This window comes from Mytilus galloprovincialis, chromosome 1 (genome assembly GCF_965363235.1).
Source record: "Mytilus galloprovincialis chromosome 1, xbMytGall1.hap1.1, whole genome shotgun sequence".
NCBI lineage: Eukaryota > Metazoa > Mollusca > Bivalvia > Mytilida > Mytilidae > Mytilus > Mytilus galloprovincialis.
Genome location: NC_134838.1, coordinates 86,738,863 through 86,759,697, shown reverse-complemented (window position 1 = coordinate 86,759,697; position 20,835 = coordinate 86,738,863). Strand labels below are relative to the sequence as shown.

Sequence of the window (20,835 nt, the reverse complement as noted above, 5' to 3'; positions counted from 1 at the left end):
CCGGACACATTTTTTAAACTAGATACCCCAATGATGATTGTGGCCAAGTTTGGTTAAATTTGGCCAAGTAGTTTCAGAGGAGAAGATTTTTGTAAAAGTTAACGCAGGACGACGACGACGGACGACGACGGACGCCGGACGCCAAGTGATGAGAAAAGCTCACTTGGCCCTGTGGGCCAGGTGAGCTAAAAATGACCACTACAATGTTGGTACGCAAAATTATTTTTTTATCGATGACTACTTATCATATATATACTTAATGTGACATTTTTAGTGTTTAGATACATTAACTTTCATTTTAGTGGGTAATTACTCATCAATTGAGGTGCTCCTTAATTGGAGAAAGATTCTAAAAACAGAACTTTACAGAAAGAATGAAAACTGCAGTTGCTCTCCCCAATCTCAATAGGTATAAACTACAAAAAGCAACATTTTATTTTTTTAATTTTTTTTTTAACCATTTCAATAATTATGTTGGTACACAAATTTTTTTTTATATAGAAGACTACTTATCATATACTAAATGTCACATTTTAAGTGTTCAGAAACATTTACTTTGATTTTAGTGTATAAGTACTCATCAATTGAGGTGCTCCTGAATTGGAGGAAGATTCTAAAAACAGAACTTTACAGAAACAATGAAAACTGACGTTTCTCTCCCCAATCTCATGTATCCCCATTGACATTGTTTACCGCGAAAGTTGACCTACAAATTATCTGATTATAGCCTCAGATTAAAGCATTGCATGTTGGTGTGTGAATCATCTACACTACAGCAAACATCATAAGGTTTACATTTAACAAATACGGATTTTAAATGAGTATACAAATACTGTGAATGATTTTTATAATGAAAAATTCGTAAGGGTTCCACGGAACCCGGTGTCTCGCCTACTTTTTCTGTTAATCGCAGACTCAACAAAAATGAGGAAAAACATCAATAAAAATTTCCCTCACGATACTGTCTTTTGATTGAAAGAAACTTCCAAGTTTGGTAAAAAAAATCCAGGATAATTTATGAATCTAATAAATGTTTTATAAACTTTAACTGCAGACTGTATGTAATGTTAACTGGAAGAAAAACTAAGTCCATTTATAAGTAAAATACGGAAAAAGTGATTTTTTTTTTTACAAAATTTACTTCTGAATAATATCTTATGATCAGAAATAAGCTTTTGTCTAAGTTTGGTAAAAATCCATGATAGTTTAAGAACATTATAAAAATTTTAAAAACTTAAACCACAGAGTGAATGTAATGTTTCCTCGCAGAAAAACTAAGTCCATTTATAAGTAAAATACGGAAAAGTGGAAATTTATTTTCACAACATTTTCTTCTTGTTACTATCTTATGATCATAAACAAGCTTCTGTCCTAGTTTGGTACATATCAAGGATAGTTTATGAAAATTATTAAAATTTAAAAAAACTTTAACCACAGAGTGAATGTAATGTTTCCTCGCAGAAAAACTAAGTCCATTTATAAGTAAAATACGGAAAAAATGGAATTTTATTTTTACAAAATTTACTTCTGGATACTTTCTTATGATCATAAACAAGCTTCTGTCCAAGTTTGGTAGAAATTCAGTATAGTTTAAGAAAGTTATTAAAATTTCAAAAACTTTAACCACAGAGTGAATATTTGTTGACGCCGCCGACGACGCCGACGACGACGGAATGTAGGATCGCTTAGTCTCGCTTTTTCGACTAAAGTCGAAGGCTCGACAATAAGGGATATCCCTGTGTAGTGTGGCATTCCAACAATGACATCACTAGGTTAGATATATTTAGAATATTTCGTAATACTGATTTTTCCGGACTGTAAAAGAAACGTATATAGTGTAAGGGAAAGCTCAATATACGATAATTTCACGAGAAACAGAAGGGAAATGTGTAAAAAATGTATTTAAAGTCAATCTGTTCTCCTTGTAATCAATTTCAGTATGACATTTTGAGGGGGTTTCCAAACTATCAAAACAAAATGATTGACGCGAGGGAATGATACTCTGGCCAACCCCATTAGGGAATTGATGGCTTGAAGCCGTCTTTCCCCAAAAAGAAGGCTGGTTACTTCATGCACACTGACACTGCAGTCTTAAGGCAGCCCCCAATGACTGGTTCAAAGTCAAAATCCACATAAGTCATTGTGCATCAACTGAAATGACTGTCTTTGCAAAGACCAAGCATATTAAACAAAGTGTCTGTTGCTACAGTTGAAGGGTTGTTTTATTGTGCCAAAAATGACCAGAAAGCTGTTATTTGAGGGGGACCAGAATAATGCCAAACACTTGTGAACCCTGATAGCTGGTTTTATTGTCAATGGTGTAAAACTGTACTCTGATGAAAATCATTTCTTCCAACAATTGGATTCTTAGTGCCTGGTAATTCAAAATCAGTACTTATTAGAGATATTCTACAACAAGCAATTAATGAATAGCTCTTATAAGTTCTCATGCTGACATTCTAATAAATATACAGACCACAGCTAATATTGACATACCCAATAAATACAGTGGCAAATAGATCTTTGATTGTCCTTGTGTCTTGTTTCTTGGTTATAATGCAGTCATACCAAAATCCTCTTTGTTCAGGATCATCGACATTAAAATTAGCCATAACCTTTTGACCCTCATTAATTTCTTTAAAAGGAACATTTGTTCTTGCTCTTGGTCTGAGGTCCTTACACATAAGCTTTTCAGGGTCATTGTCATCATACCTGAAATGTAAACCAAATTATGTTTCTCTTTCTAGGGGCACATTACTGCGGATTAATTTATTTTCGTGGGTTCCAATTTTTGTGGATTAAGGAAAACTGACACTATCATGGATATCAAATTTCGTTGTTTTGCAAAAGTCTGCAAATAAGCCAATGGAAAATTTACAATTCGTTGAACATTTAATTTCTTGTTAACCAGTACCCACAAAATCCAAGAAAATCGGCATCCAACGAAAATTAATGAATCTAAAGTATTCTGAATATTAGCTATAGGGAGAAGTAATTTCTCTTTCTTAATCTGACATGAAGTGGTTAAAACTAAGAGATAAGTGCTTCAAATCTTTACTGCTTAACACAAAAGCCTAAAATGGGACAGACAAACGAACACACAGACCAAACTAGAGGCTCTAAAGAGACTGTGTCGCTCACCTTGGTATATGTGAATATTAAAAAAAAGAAACAGATGGATTCATGACAAAATTGTGTTTTGGTGATGGTGATGTGTTTGTACATCTTACTTTACTGAACATTCTTGCTGCTTACAATTATCTCTATCTATAATGAACTTGGCCCAATGAAAATTGTTAAAAATTGACTATAAAGGACATTAACTCCTTAGGGGGTCAATTGACCATTTCAGTCATGTTGACTTATTTGTAAATCTTACTTTGCTGAACATTATTGCTTTTTACAGGTAATCTCTATCTATAACAGTATTCAAGATAATAACCAAAAACAGCAAAATTTCCTTAAAATTACCAATTTAGGGGCAGCAACCCAACAACGGGTTGTCCGATTCATCTGAAAATTTACTGCAAGATAGATCTTGACCTAATAAACAATTTTACCCTCTTCAGATTTGTTCTAAATGCTTTGGTTTTTGAGTTATAAGCCAAAAACTGCATTTTACCCCTATGTTCTATTTTTAGCTGTGGCGGCCATCTTGGTTAAATGGCTGGGTCATCCGACACATTTTTCAAACTAGATACCCCAATGATGATTGTGGACAAGTTTGGATTAATTTGGCCTAGTAGTTTCAGAGGAGAAGATTTTTGTAAAAGATTACTAAGATTTAAGAAAAATGGTTCAAAATTGACTATAAAGGGCAATAACTCCTAAAGGGGTCAACTGACCATTTCGGTCATGTTGACTTATTTGTAAATCTTACTTTGTTGAACATTTTTGATGTTTACAGTTTATCTCTATCTATAATAAAATTCAAGATAATAACCATAAACAGTAAAATTTCCATAAAATTACCAATTCAGGGGCAGCAACCCAACAACGGGTTGTCCGATTCATCTGAAAATTTCAGGGCAGATAGATCTTGACCTGATGAACGATTTAACCCCTTTCAGATTTGCTGTAAATGCTTTGGTTTTTGAGTTAAAAGCCAAAAACCGCATTTTACCCCTATGTTCTATTTTTAGCCCTGGTGGCCATCTTGGTTGGTTGACCGGGTCACCGGACACATTTTTTAAACTAGATACCCCAATGATGATTGTGGCCAAGTTTGGTTAAACGGACGCCAAGTGATGAGAAAAGCTCACTTGGCCCTTTGGGCCAGGTGAGCTAAAAACATTTTGCCCCTAAGTGGGGCATAAAAGATGAAACAACACCTACTTCAAAATTCCAGTTTAATGTGATACAAAACCAATTTAGAGCGTACATGTGATGGGAAAATCTTCAGCTTGATAGTTTTCATTTGTATGGCGTCATGTTTTGAAATGACTTTTATGCCCCAAGATCGGTCATGGAATTCTATTTTATTTTTATTTTATACATTTTAAAAAATTTCTTAAGCATTAATTCTTATTGTTATAAACAAGGATAGGAATACCGGTTCTGTAGTTTCTTTTTCAATTTTTATTTGAACATAACAAAACCATCAGCATGTTGAATTCAGTAAAGTCCACAAGAATTTCAAAGAAATATTCTTAAACATCCAGGACTTGGAACTTACAAGTTTTCACCCCTAACTTTTTCTTATATCTCTTACCCTTCAAAAACTACATGATACACAAATCCATCAGATGGAGTATTGTCTATATTATGGCGTTCTTTAATAGCTTTTGTTTTGTCTTGGCTATCTGTTTCCATAGAATCCACACAACTGTCATTGGAATTTTCATCCTTGACCTTTGAATTGTCTTCTTTAACTACTTTGATAAGTTTGGCCTCAAACCAAGCACCAACTGAGAAATCTCTTGCATCAATTACATCCCCAACCTATTAAATCAAATAAAATAATAATATAAGAAAATCTAATTTTAAGTACTATACTATCAATGGTTCTCTTGTATATGATCTGGGCTGAAATTTGTACTTTTTAGGACTTTACAAAGCTGGGGGAAAAAAACAACATATGACATGGTTTGACAATAATAGCTGCCCTATTGCCCAGAAAAAGTAAGTCATCATCAGGCAGGTTACAGTTGAAGTGTACGTGTCCAATAGGCATGCAGGTAAACAGTTATAAATAATGAAAAGTACCTCATCGTCTTCATAATTCTCTTTTTATCAAAAAATAATAATGACTTCAACCATAGAATCTTCACAAAAGCGAAAGAAGCAGGTCATATTAGAATTTCATACAAATAATATGTCATGGTCAATTACCCAAATGGAAAGTTGTTAAAAAAGTAAATGGTCAAGCTATACCTTGTATGTGCTTGCATCTGTGTTATCACCAATATTTTCTGTTATTTTATCCACAGGCTCTGGCTGAAAAGAGTAAACATACAAGTTTCATATTTTTCTTATATTGTTTTCCTAAAATAAGCATTTTAAAAGTAGAGAAAACAAATTAGATACAACTGTAGCATGTCAATGTTAGTAAAGACACAAATGTCAGCAGGTCTATTCAAGTTTGAGCTTTAAGCATAGTTTTCAACAGTTGAGAATGATAAAATTATAACACAGTTTTTCTAAAACTGATTATGAAAAAAATATAGGGTTGATTGATTGATTGTTGGTTGCTTAACGTCCAGTGGCAAATATTTCATGCATCTTCAGGACGAGAATAAGTTCACAATAAATACAATAGGTAGGTTGATACAATAGAGGCCATCTGGGATGATGGTCGGGGAAATTTAGACTGCCACTGGAAAATGAGGGTATATTGGATAGGGGCAGAAATTTTGCCTTGCAACATGCCACCTACGAACCCCTCAAAGAGTTGTTGCAAGGGTTCTTAACTTGCAAAGAGCACTCTCTTTACACGAGGCATCGGATTTAACGTCCCCTTCTGACTGGATGTGACTGCGAACTTGATACATCCCGCACAGCCAAACAGACGCCCCATTTCGACAAGCGTTTAACTGCCGGTAGGGAGAAGACCAAGTGACCATATTTCTACACCCCAGTCACCCTTGGGGTAAAAAAAAAAATATAAGGAAAACATCAATTACTTTTACATCTCTAACTTACTGTAGTTTAAAGGAGTGTGGCATATCAAAGAGGTATATGTAATTTTTTTTTTTAAATTCTCACTCTGAGCATACATGTAAGTGCTATTTTTCAATATAAATGTACATTCAGACATGTATATATGCATGCAGAAAATATTAACTAGAGGCTCTAAAGAGCCTGTGTCGCTCACCTTGGTCAACAAAGGACACAGATGGATTCATGACAAAATTGTGTTTTGGTAATGGTGATGTGTTTTTAGATTTTACTTTACTTAACATTCTTGCTGCTTACAATTATCTCTATCTATAATGAACTTGGCTCAGTAGTTTCAGTGGAAAATGTTTGTGAAAATCTACAAATTTTATGAAAATTGTTAAAAATTGACTATGAAGGGCAATAACTCCTTAGGGGGTCAATTGACCATTTCAGTCATGTTGACTTATTTTTAGGTCTTACTTCGCTGAACATTATTGCTGTTTACAGTTTATCTCAATCTATTATAGTATTCAAGGTAATAACCAAACAGCAAAATTTCCATAAAATTACCAATTCAGGGGCAGCAACCTAACAACAGGTTGTCTGTTTCATCTGAAAATTTCAGGGCTGATAGATCTTGACCTGATAAACAATTTTACCCCATTCAGATTTGCTCTAAATGCTTTGGTTTTTGAGTTATAAGCCAAAAACTGCATTTTACCCCTATGTTCTATTTATAGCCATGGTGGCCATCTTTGTTGGTTGGCCGAGTTACCGGACACATTTTTAAAACTAGATACCCCAATGATTATTATGGCCAAGTTTGGTTTAATTTGGCCCAGTAGTTTCAGAGGAGAAGATTTTTCTAAAAGATTATCAAGATTTACGAAAAATGGTTAAAAATTGAATATAAAGGGCAATAACTCCTAAAGGGGTCAACTGACCATTTTGGTCATGTTGACTTATTTGTAAATCTTACTTTGCTGAACATTATTGCTGTTTACAGTTTATCTCTATCTATAATAATATTCAAGATAATAACCAAAAACAGCAAAATTTCCTTAAAATTACCAATTCAGGGGTAGCAACCAAATAACGGGTTGCCCAATTCATCTGAAAATTTCAGGACAGATAGATCTTGACCTGATAAACAATTTTACCCCATGTCAGATTTGCTCTAAATGCTTTGGTTTTTGAGTTATAAGCCAAAAACTGCATTTTACCCCTATGTTCTATTTTTAGCCATGGCGGCCATCTTGGTTGGTTGGCCGGGTCACCGGACACATTTTTAAACTAGATACCCCAATGATGATTGTGGCCAAGTTTGGTTAAATTTGGCCCAGTAGTTTCAGAGGAGAAGATTTTTGTAAAAGTTAACGACGACGGATGACGGACGCAAAGTGATGGGAAAAGTTCACTTGGCCCTTTGGGCCAGGTGAGCTAATAAAACAATACAAAAAGCATACTCTCTGATTTTCTTTATCTGATTTTGAACTTTCATTGTCACTGCTAGCATAGCCATTAACTTTCTTCTCTTCATCTTCTTTTGGTTTGACATCGGCTGCCCTTACCATCAACTGTACCAAGTCATTCAGACCTACACTGTAATCAAATAGTGTGTGCCCATCTTCAAGCTGAAAGGAGAAAGACATTAAGTCATTTTAAATAGCAGTAACTAGTTAAATTCAAACACCATATTAAATACTGAGGTTGTGAGTTTGAATCCCCAACAGGTAGCCAGTAGGTGCACTTGACTCTAATCTTTATTGACTAGAGTTGTCCGTTTTCCTACTGAAACAGTGGTTTTCTCTGGGGACTCCAGCTTTCCTCAACCTACAGTATGCACAGAGAGTTTGTAATCGCAAACTCTAATCACGAATTTCGGAGTGTAGCGGTGGCACACCGTGAATCACTGATTATACTCCCAATTTCCTCCAAAGATTCTCTCTAAACACTGGCTTAAAACAAACTATGTTTTTACGATAATTTGTCCAATCTTAACACAACAGTTAATTTATCGGATCAACAAGTCAACTTTGTTACTTTCAATTTATTTTGCAATGTAAAATATTATGTTTTACTTACTCGGTAGATTACTGACTTGAAATATTTGAATTCAGAAAAGAAACTGTAAAGTGACAACTCTGTTGAATGAAGGGAAAAAGTTTTGTATGCAATGTGCCCTATCTTCACAAAAACACAACACTGAGAGACATTCCCCGCCCAGACACAACACAATAATCACAACCTAATTTAATCATATGAAGAAAAACAAGAGTGCACACGCTGAAATGTCTCGCCTTCTAAACTAATCATTGATATTATGTTGATAGTCCTAAGTATAAAGCTAAGCTTTATTACAACTGTCACATAAACTTAACATTAACCAAGATAACTAAACAAAGACCAATGAACCTTGAAAATGAGGTCAAGGTCAGATGAACCACGCCAGGCAGACATGTACAGCTAACAATGATTCTATACAACATATCATATAGTTGACCCATTACTTATAGTTTAAGAAAAATAGACCAAAATGCAAAAACTTAACACTGTGCAATGAACCGTGAAAATGAGATCAAGGTCAAATAAAACCTACGCGACTGACATGAAGATCATAAAATATTTCCATACACCAAATATAGTTGACCTATGGCATAAAGTATTAGATAAAAAGACCAAAACTCAAAAACTTAACTTTGACCACTGAACCATGAAAATGAGGTCAAGGTCAAATGACATCTGCCCGCTAGACATGTACACCTTACAATCATTCCATACAACAAATATAGTAGACCTATTGAAAATAGTATGAGACCAGATGCTCCACAGGGCGCAGCTTTATACGACCGCAGAGGTTGAACCCTGAACGGTTGGGGCAAGTATGGACACAACATTCAAGCTGGATTCAGCTCTAAATTTGGATTGTGATTAAATAGTTGATACAGCATAGGTTTTGGACACAGAATGAATGTGGTCTAATGAATTTAAAATATTTTTTTTTGTCTTTGAGCAATCACTATGCTGTTGAATATTAATCCTCTCAAAAAAACGTTTGAAGAAATTTTCTTTTTATGAAATCTGAAATGAGAAAAATTTAACCCCCCCCCCCCCCCCCCCCCACCATTTTTTTTCACATCCCCCTTTCCCTTTTTTCAAAACTGATCTCAATTCAAATTTCTAATGGAGTTTGCAACAATAACTACTCATTTAAATACATCATAAAATATTAAAATGTAACAAAAAAGAGCTTGTTATCACTGAATGGTAAAGATTGTTTTAATTTATCAGTTGGTAGTAAAAGTGAATATACAGTCTTCACGCCGAGTGGCAGCCCAGGCAGCCTAGGCTAGTAAAATTGCTCTCGGGCCTGTAAAAATCAGACCTACAGGCCAACAGAATCTAACTAAAATTTTTCAAAAATTGAGCTGCGGGACTGTAGATTTAGCAGTTCAGCGTGAAGACTGAATATACATTGTGTATTGTATAAAACAATGATTTAAGTTGATTCAACTACTATTCTGGACAAAGAAAGATAACTCCAATCAATTGAAAATTTCTTGCTATTGCACAATATTGTGCAATTAGATATTTCTTGCTATTGCGCAATACTGTGCAATTGAAAATATTTGCTATTGCACAATACTGTGCAATTGAAGATTTCTTGCTATTGCGCAATACTGTGCAAGTGAAAATTTCTTGCTATTGCACAGTACTGTGCAATTGAAGATTTCTTGCTATTGCTGAATACTGTGCAATTGAAAATTTCTTGCTATTGCACAATACTTAATATAATAATTTTGGATCCTGATTTGAACCAACTTGAAAACTGGGCTCATAATCAAAAATCTAAGTACATGATTAAATTCAGCATATCAAAAATGCCAAAGAATTCAATTTTTATTAAAATCAAACTTAGTTTAATTTTGGACCCTTTGGTATTTAATGTAGACCAATTTGAAAACGGGACTAAAAATTAAGAATCTACATACACAGTTAGATTTGGCATATCAAAGAACCCCAATTATTCAATTTTTGATGAAATCAAACAAAGTTTAATTTTGGACCCCGATTTGGACCAACTTGAAAACTGGGCCAATAATCAACAAGAGTGCACACACTGAAATGTCTCGCCTTCTTTACTAATCATTGATATTATGTTGATAGTCCTAAGTAGAAAGCTTTAACAACTGCCCCATAAACTTAACATAAACCAAGATAGCTAAACAAAGACAAATGAACCATGAAAATGAGGTCAAGGTCAGATGAACCATGCCAGGCAGACATGTACAGCTAACAATGCTTCCATACAATAAATATAGTTGACCTATTACTTATAGTTTAAGAAAAAGAGACCAAAACACAAAAACTTAACACTGTGCAATGAACCGTGAAATTGAGGTCATGGTCAAATAAAACCTGCGGGACTTACATATAGATCATAAAATATTTTCTTACGCCAAATATAGTTGACCTTTGGCATATAATATTAGATAAAAAGACCAAAACTCAAAAACTTAACTTCGACCACTGAACCATGAAAATGAGGTCAAGGTCAGATGACACCTGCCAGTTGGACATGTACACCTAACAGTCCTTCCATACACTGAATATACTAGCCCTATTGCTTATAGTATCTGAGATATGGACTTGACCACCAAAACTTAACCTTGTTCACTGATCCATGAAATGAGGTCGAGGTCAAGTGAAAACTGTCTGACGGGCATGAGGACCTTGCAAGGTATGCACATACCAAATATAGTTATCCTATTACTTATAATAAGAGAGGATTCAACATTACAAAAATTCTGAACTTTTTCTTCATGTGGTCACTGAACCATGAAAATGAGGTCAAGGACATTGGACATGTGACTGACAGAAACTTCGTAACATGAGGCCTCTATATACAAAATATGAAGCATCCAGGTCTTCCACCTTCTAAAATATAAAGCTTTTAAGAAGTTAGCTAACGCCGCCGCCGCCGGATCACTATCCCTATGTCGAGCTTTCTGCAACAAAAGTTGCAGGCTCGACAAAAATCTAAGTACATTTTTAGATTCAGCATATCAAAGAACCCCAAGGATTCAATTTTTGTTAAAATCAAACTAAGTTTAATTTTGGACCCTTTGGACCTTAATGTAGACCAATTGGAAAACAGGACCAACAAGAATGTGTCCTCAGTACACGAATGCCCCACTCGCACTATCATTTTCTATGTTCAGTGGACCGTGAAATTGGGCTAAAATCTCTAATTTGGCATTAAAATTAGAAAGATCATATCATAGGGAACAAGTGTACCAAGTTTGAAGTCGATTGGACTTCAACTTCATCAAAAACTACCTCGACCAAAAACTTTAACCTGAAGCGGGACAGACGGACGAACGAACGAACAAACGAACGAACAAACGGACGGACGGACGCACAGACCAGAAAACATAATGCCCCTCTACTATCGTAGGTGGGGCATAAAAATTAAGAATCTATATACACAGTTAGATCCGGCATATCAAACAACCCCAATTATTCAATTTTTGATGAAATCAAACAAAGTTCAATGTTGGACCCTTTGGGCCCCTTATTCCTAAAAACCTGTTGGGACCAAAACTCCCAAAATCAAACCCAACCTTCCTTTTATGGTCATAAACCTTGTGTTTAAATTTCAAAGATTTCTATTTACTTGTACTAAAGTTATGGTGCGAAAACCAAGAATAATGCTTACTTGGGCCCCTTTTTGGCCCTTAATTCCTAAACTGTTCAGACCTCAACTCCCAAAATCAATCCCAACCTTCTTTTTGTGGTCATAAACCTTGTGTTTAAATTTCATTGATTTCTATTTACTTATACTAAAATTATTGTGCGAAAACCAAGAATAATGCTTATTTGGGCCCTTTTTTGGCCCCTAATTCCTAAAATTTTGGGACCAAAACTCCCAAAATCAATCCCAACCTTCCTTTTGTGGTTATAAACCTTGTGTTAAAATTTCATAGATTTCTATTCACTTTTACTAAAGTTAGAGTGCGAAAATTTAAAGTATTCGGACGACGACGATGCAAGACGACGACGTCAACGTGATAGCAATATACGACGAAAAATTAAAATTTTTGCGGTCGTATAAAAAACCGACCAAAACACAATAATTTAACTATAACAACTGAACCATGAAAATGAGGTCAAGGTCAGATGACACCTGCCAGTTGGACATGTACACCTTACAGTCCTTCCATACACCGAATATACTAGCCCTATTTCTTATAGTATCTGAGATATGGACTTGACCACCAAAACTTAACCTTGTTCACTGATCCATGAAATGAGGTCGAGGTCAAGTGAAAACTGTCTGACAGACATGAGGACCTTGCAAGGTACGCACATATCAAATATAGTTATCCTATTACTTATAATAAGAGAGAATTCAACATTACAAAAAAATTGAACTTTTTTTTCAAGTGGTCACTGAACCATGAAAATGAGGTCAAGGACATTGGACATGTGACTGACGGAAACTTCGTATCATGAGGCATCTATATACAAAGTATGAAGCATCCAGGTCTTCCACCTTCTAAAATATAAAGCTTTTAAGAAGTAAGCTAACGCCGCCGCCGGATCACTATCCCTATGTTGAGTTTTCTGCAACAAAAGTTGCAGGCTCGACAAAAATCATGTGTTGTTTATCTCTGTTATGATCTGTTATTGATCCTTTATTATTCTAAATAAAATTGGATGGGTGCAATCCATATTTTACTGCACGTTAAAAGTCATTGGCAAAATAAAAAATTCGTAAGGGTTCCACGGAACCCAGTGTCTCGCCTACTTTTGCTGTTAATCGCAGACTCAACAAAAATGAGGAAAAACATCAATAAAAATTTCCCTCTCGATACTGTCTTTTGATTGAAAGAAGCTTCCAAGTTTGGTAAAAAATCCAGGATAGTTTATGAATCTAATAAATGTTTTATAAACTTTAACTGCAGACTGTATGTAATAGTAACTGAAAGAAAAACTAAGTCCATTTATAAGTAAAATACGGAAAAAGCAATTTTTTTTTTTACAAAATTTACTTCTGAATAATATCTTATGATCAGAAACAAGCTTTTGTCTAAGTTTGGTAGAAATCCAGGATAGTTTAAGAACATTATAAAAATTTTAAAAACTTAAACCACAGAGTGAATGTTTTGTTTCTGGCAAAAAAACTAAGTTTATTTATAAGTAAAATACGGAAAAGTGGAAATTTATTTTTACAAAATTTTCTTCTTGATACTATCTTATGATCATAAACAAGCTTCTGTCCAAGTTTGGTACAAATCAAGGATAGTTTATGAAAGTTATTAAAATTTTAAAAACTTTAACGACAGAGTGAATGTAATGTTTCCTCGCAGAAAAACTAAGTCCATTTATAAGTAAAATACGGAAAAAATGGAATTTTATTTTTACAAAATTTACTTCTGGATACTTTCTTATGATCATAAACAAGCTTTTGTCTAAGTTTGGTAGAAATCCAGGATAGTTTAAGAACATTATAAAAATTTTAAAAACTTAAACCACAGAGTGAATGTTTTATTTCTGCAAAAAAACTAAGTCCATTTATAAGTTAAATACTGAAAAATGGAAACTTATTTTTACAAAATTTTCTTCTTGATACTATCTTATGATCTTAAACAAGCTTCTGTCCAAGTTTGGTACAAATCAAGGATAGTTTATGAAAGTTATTAAAATTTTAAAAACTGTAACCACAGAGTGAATGTAATGTTTCCTCGCAGAAAAACTAAGTCCATTTATAAGTAAAATACGGAAAAAATGGAATTTTATTTTTACAAAATTTACTTCTGGATACTTTCTTATGATCATATTCAAGCTTCTGTCCAAGTTTGGTAGAAATTCAGTATAGTTTAAGAAAGTTATTAAAATTTCAAAAACTTTAACCACAGAGTGAATATTTGTGGACGCCGCCGCCGCCGACGACGACGACGGAATGTAGGATCGCTTAGTCTTGCTTTTTCGACTAAAGTTGAAGGCTCGACAAAAAAGAAGCAGTTTAATTGTTATTTTAAATCTAAACATAAATGTTGGAGGCAAAAAACTAAAATCAGATTTTTTCGATCTACACATTTTCACAGAGGATCTCTACCAATGCCCAACAGGAAATGAACGACATGCATCCTGTTTTCATCTACCGGCATTAATGTATACTGTTGACCATGGATGAATAAATAATGTCCAGGTTTATGTCCTTGTTGACTGAGAAACGTAAAAATAAAAGGCTGGTGTTGGTTTATTCAGAAAAGAATTATATTTGAAATTCCGGTTAATCAATTGTAAAAGGACCTTCTAGAGCCTCAATGTTAAGACATACAAATGTCAATCATTCCAAAGCAAATTTAAACCCTGAATGAATTTTCCCACGGTCATCAAGAAAGGTCACCGGAGTTTACTGTTACGTGATGATATTTCACACCAAATAAAAATCTCGTGGACAAAATTGATGTCACTATTTTAAGCATTCAATATTGAGAGCGAAATCAAGTTCAACCACACACTGTTGATCACTGAGATGTGTATCGTCTTCCCACTGCAATTAATTTCTTTTAAAAAATTTTAAAATCACTGTCCTTTATACAACACACAGGATTATATTCATTGTGCATAAATGAATATTATGCAACGACGAGTTGACGGAGCTATAGAAGTATTCCTGTTGTAGCTGAAATGTATTATTTATATTAAAGTAATGCCAACAAATCGTAAAAAGAAAATGCAATAGACTTATTAAGCATAACGAATGGTGAATAGTATTTTCTTTTTTAATTGCATATAAAAATTTTGAGACACGTTATTTTCTTTAAACTGCTCACATTTGATATTCAGCGTCAGTTTCCGTTTATTTTTACGCAATTATGTCTCTTTTCATAAATAAAATAATTTACCGATGAACTTAAACAAGGTCAAAATCAAGTATAGTTTTTGTTTTTAAACTTTAATGCAATTGAAAGAATTAACAGCAACATTCTGCTTTTAAATCTTTTATTTGTTTCAAGCAATTATGTAATCGTAAAATGAAAATGACATGGACTTATTAGCATAACCAATAGTAAATAATATTTTCTTTTTTACTTGTATACAAAACTTTGAGACATGTAATTTTCTTTAAACTGCCCACATTTATTCAGTCTATTATTTTTACACTTGTAAGTATATCTCTTTTGTAAATTATATATTAATTTACTGACCAAAACAAAAAACGAGGTAAAAATCAAATCTAGTTTTTTTTTATTAAAACTATTTTTAAATGTAGTGTAATTGAAATAATGTTTTGCTTTTAAATCTTTTATTTGTTTCATCAGAAATATAACCTGCATAGATCAGAAGGATTAGGGCAATTAATTACCTGATGTGATCCTGCATCACACTGCACTGGGAGAGATGTCTCTAATACAATAAACAAAAGGTAGCGAATTTACGCGGAAGTCGGAAGGAAATAAGCCAAAATTTCTCCAAGAATTTAGGTATGATGTCGGAGTTTCCTGATGTCACACAAAGAAAAAACTTGGTGTTTGGAGTTTGGGAAGCCTTTCGCGAAATGTATACTGTATAAAACATGACTTCCATGAAATAAAACAATAGTGTTGAAAGTGCCTTATTAAAACATCAATCAATCAGTCCATCAATCTAAACTAAAATCTACAATGACTTAAATCTCTGAATATGTTTTTTCCTCCCAAAACTGGTGTTTACAAACATAATTCTTTTTTCAGGCAGAGTTGTCTAATCGTTTTTTTGTTAACCACTTAATTTATTTGATTTTGTTGTGTTTTAACGCCACTTTTAAGCACAGCATTTAGGCTTTTTCATGGCAGCCAGTTTTTGTCGGTGGAGGAAGCCGGAGTGCCTGGAGAAAACCAGACCTTCGATAGGATAACTGACAAGCCTATTTAATTAAGATTGGAGTCGAGTTCACCCGCACAAGCGGCTTGAACTCTCAACCTCCGGTTAACCACTTGAAGAATTTTAGATATATGTTGCATCCAACAGCAGTTCTTTTTTGATTCAGCATGAACAGGAATCATTTGTCTGACACCATCAAATTAATGACCAGATTATGCTGGAGGCAATAGTTTTCATTACTGGTATTTATTCTTCACTTTTGTCAATTTCAACATATTACTTTAAGAAAATTTTATTTAACTAAAATTTGTTTGCCTGATATGAAATAGCGATTAATTGAAGCACCTTTGAAATGCATTCGAAAATTTATTGATCAGTTCCTGCTGTTCAATATACTAGTGTTATATGGTGGTCACTTTATTTACTTGTATATTTTATCTATTTGGGGAATTTGGTAAATAATAGTAATATTTATAGTTCCGTAACTCTTTCTCCCGAGACTGGCCATGCAATTATTCTTGTAAGGACTTCCTGTTCTTGCAGGTGCCTGACATCCAGCCCGGCCTGGCTAGTTGTCTTCAGGATCTATAAGTATGACGTCTCTCACCAGTTACAGGGCAGTCTACACTTCGGATTTGAAATGAGCAGAAGCTCACTTTGGGGACTGTTACAATGACAAGTAAACTAGCCACCTGTAATATCTGCGATTATTCTAGGAACGTCACACACAAACCTTCGGGACATTTACTTGTTACGTAACATCACTACGGCGATACCAATTGTATATTTGTAGCCATTATTAAATTACTGTCTGATCCATCAAGTCTTGCTTCGATCTTTCAATGGCGACAAGGATAAAAAACAAAGAAGGAAGCAGTGTTTAGCAGAGTAAATAAAGAGAAAATTTACCAGAACACAGAATTTGAAGAAGATAGTACTAAAATAAGGAATTAAAAGAAGATACTGATAAAATAGAGATTATGGACCGAGGAGAGCCCAGCAAATAACGGTAATAACGGAAATTAGAAATTTACGATCACAACCGTTTATACAGTCGGATGATCAGATATCTACAGGAAAACATTGGGAAGAATAGATGGAAAGTAAAGAGAGGGAATCTAGATATTTCAGGATAACAGAACCTGCGGATAAAAAGGATGCATTTATCATTTATGGAGGAAAAGATATATCAAGATTGGAAAGAAGCCTTAGAGATGAAGAAGGAGGAGATGAGTATAAAGTATTAAAGAACAAATTAAATAAATATTACATGTACTTGCCAAAGATGAATAAACATCATGCCAGTTATTTATTTTTAATAAACAGCTGCACCATGAGCGCATGATACGCCCGACGTCTTGTGTGGAAGTTTTATGCAAAAATCATAAATAGTTTCTGAGAAAGTTTTAAGCAATAACCATATATTGTTTTTGAGACACAGCGGAACATGTGAAACCCCCTACCCTGTTTTTTTTTTTAACAAAAACCTAACTATCACTAAAATAAAATTTTGAATCAAAACCAAAAAGTACACAGATCTTAAGATTAATATAACAAAGAAGTGTGTAAAGTTTAAAGCAATAATCATAAATTATTTTTGAGATACGGCGCAACATGTAAAAAAAACCCTCCCGTTTTACAAAATACTCATTAACTCAAAAATAAAATTTTGAATCATCACCAAAAATTATACAGATCTTTAGATTAATATAACAAAGAAGTGTGTAAAGTTTTAAGCAATAATCATAAATTGTTTTTGAGATATGGCACAACATGTAAAATCAAAGCCTTAAAGGCTGTAAAAGCAATTGCTGCCATGTTAATGTTTGGGGACTTTTATTTTTCATCCACATATATACAAGAATTAAACCTGACATGAGTGTTGTCTAGTTAAAAGTAAGAAGGTTTTAACTTTATATAAATAAAAGACTTTAGCAGAAAGTCATTTTTAATATGTTTTATATTTCACAAGGAGACAACACGTTTACCAGGCTAAAGTTGGGGTCAAATATACATGTGCTGAAACATATAACTCAAAAAGAAATCATCATGGATTATCCCCTGGTAGTGTTTGTAACTTCCTTGGCAATAATTTCCTTTATTGATTTAATTTTAACAATTTTCATTATTAATTTATATTTAACCATTAACACAAATGATTAAGTTAAAACATTTCAACTTTCCAGACGCAAATGTTAAAAAACGGGAAAGAAATAAAATATCTTACAAGACATAAACATGTAAAGAATAAATGTATATTTCAGCTTAATAAAAATATTTTCATAATGTTACTTTGTCATCATTTTTAAAACTAAGTTCCAAACATTATTGCTCAGTTGATATGTGTCCTTCTGATGCGGTACGAGCACAGGCACTTGTTTCTATCCATAGGAAGACCTTCCTATGGATAGAAACAAGTGCATGTGGGTACGAGATAACTACAATTCTCATGCAATCCCGAAAAGGGGGGTCATCACAGACAAACATGACATTAAATCGTTATCACAATCGTTATCACTGAACTAGTATATATATTGTATAGGGACCAGCTGAAGGACGCCTCCGGGTGGGGGAATTTTTCGCTGCATTGAAGACCTGTTGGTGACCTTAATTCTGCTGTTGTATATTTTTCTATGGTCGGGTTGTTGTCTCTTTGACAAATTCCCCATTTCCATTCACAATTTTATTATACGAACAAGAACAAACAGCTCTACGTTGCTTTGATATTTATCAATTTTCAGGAAACATTGCGAAAAATGATCTTCAATATTTCGAAAACATGTGAAATAAAATTGCTAACACGGTGTACCGTCGAGTGTCAACAAACGTAGTAGACTTGTTCACTGAAAAGACGAGGATAATGGTTTCATCTGACAAAAACAAATGCAAACCCAGTTTTGATCATGATATTTAAAAAGACATACTTTTTTTCAATCTATGTATTAATAAACTAGAAAATTCCAAATTGTAAATATCTCTTCATCTGGACCGACTTGGCATCTACTACGTTTGGACGGGTCCATTTCATTAGTAAGGTGATCGATAAATATTACGGAGTTTTGACAGAAAAGGAAAACGAACTTATTGTTATGTGTTTTCAACAAGAGTTTCGTTCCGCTAAATTATTTGCGCAAATAAAGTTTGTCTATTTTTAGATTACAGGTAATAATTTGACACTACGCATTAACCTGTGTAGTGATTTTGATTTTACGATAAATGTATGAATGAAAGATAATTTTATGAATGAACAAGAGCACCTGACCTCTTAAAGAAACACAAATTAAACATAAAAAACCGTATTTATTAGGAGATAATTCAGTTAAATTTTCAATGCTAAATCAACAACTGAAATGAATCCATATTTTGTTGAAACATCGTACGAACGGCGGAAAACGGAATCGCATTTATAAAAATGTACCTTTTTTCACTCGGACTTCTATGTTATTTGATAGTCAAACGGTTGACCCTTTAAATACAAAAATACATCTACATGAACATATTCTGAAACTTCTTAAATCCACTAACTTTTTTTTAAAGTTTCAAGCTATGTATTGCATTAGAAAACATACATAGGTGTTAAAGAATGACTGACCAGGAGCCTGTTTAACAAAATACTATGGCTTGATCTGGGCGGAGTCTCTGATCTTGGTCACAAAGATGGCCATACGCGACGGCATAAAAGCAATTGCTTTAAAAACCCTCCCTCTTTTTTTACAAAATACTCAATAACTCAAAAATAAAATTTTGAATCATCACCAAAAAGTATACAGATATTAAGATTAATATAACTAAGAAGTGTTTAAAGAGGGTGGTAAAGGGTTATTTTCGTGCAACGTGATCGCCGTGTTTTATTTCACGTTCAACATGTTTTTACTTTTTTATTTGACGTTCAGTCGTGCAAGACGGGTGCCTCGTTCAACATGTTCTGCTTATCTAATTTTACGTGCATCGTGTTTTCAAAGTCTTATTTTGCGTGCTCGGTAATTTTTCAAATAAAATTGAAACAGTTGGCAGGGATCGTCAAGAAATACTTTTTTAAAAGCCGTAAACCAATTATATCATAAATGTGTATACTAAATCGGGAATATCAAGTAAAACAAAGAGTTAATATATACAAGAAGACAGTGACTCAGTCACAAAAGGTTCAAATAAAAGTATTTATTTTTCGTGCAACGTTCATTACAGAAATTATTTCACGTTCAACGTGAAATTATGTCTTATTTCACGTTTTTTTCGTGCAAGTACCCCCCCTTTACCACCCTCTTTAAAGTTTGAAGCCATAATCAAGAATCGTTTTTGAGATACGGTGCGACATGTGAAAAAAACACCCACCCCCCATGAAGGAAAAAAAATGCCCATCAAAATCCAAAAGAGATTTTATCTTTCTGAAACACAAAATGCATTTAACTTTTTTATATCTAGTGGATGTCAGGCTTTAAAACTTTTCCACTTTTCCAACTTCACAGGTAAGTCTGTACTCAGAGTAATTTTTTTGCATGTAAATACAGCCATACATGTATTTGTTCGTTTATGATGATGAACCTTAATGAAACAAATTTTGTGCTGCTTAGGGAGCTACCATTTGATTTTTATGGGGGGGCTAGGATGAAATTTGAAAAAAATAGGCAGGACAGGAGTTTTGAGTAAAAAAAAAAGGCAGGATGAGACACTTGCAAAAAAAAAAGTCAGGACGACAATTTAGGTAAGAAAAAGTCAGGATAAACTAAAAAAAAAAAGGCAGGACCGAACAGAGTAAAAAATAAAAAGGCAGGACAGAGATTACAGCTAAAAAAAAATGCAGGACAAAATTTTTCATCCTAGCCCCCCCATAAAAATCAAATGGTAGCTCCCTTATTATCT

General features: G+C 33.8%; 1 protein-coding gene across 1 annotated transcript in view; it reads right to left on the bottom strand.

The window, feature by feature from the left end:
• Nucleotides 1–20,835, bottom strand: part of LOC143043089 (E3 ubiquitin-protein ligase UHRF1-like) — a 43,185-nt gene that overhangs the window by 21,937 nt on the left and 413 nt on the right. Inside the window, exons 2-5 of the mRNA XM_076215561.1 lie at nt 7,566–7,733; nt 5,374–5,436; nt 4,712–4,941; nt 2,497–2,712 (exon numbers count right to left, since the gene is read on the bottom strand). Coding sequence (XP_076071676.1) covers nt 2,497–2,712; nt 4,712–4,941; nt 5,374–5,436; nt 7,566–7,733 — 677 coding nt within the window. The remainder of the gene's footprint in view (nt 1–2,496; nt 2,713–4,711; nt 4,942–5,373; nt 5,437–7,565; nt 7,734–20,835) is intronic.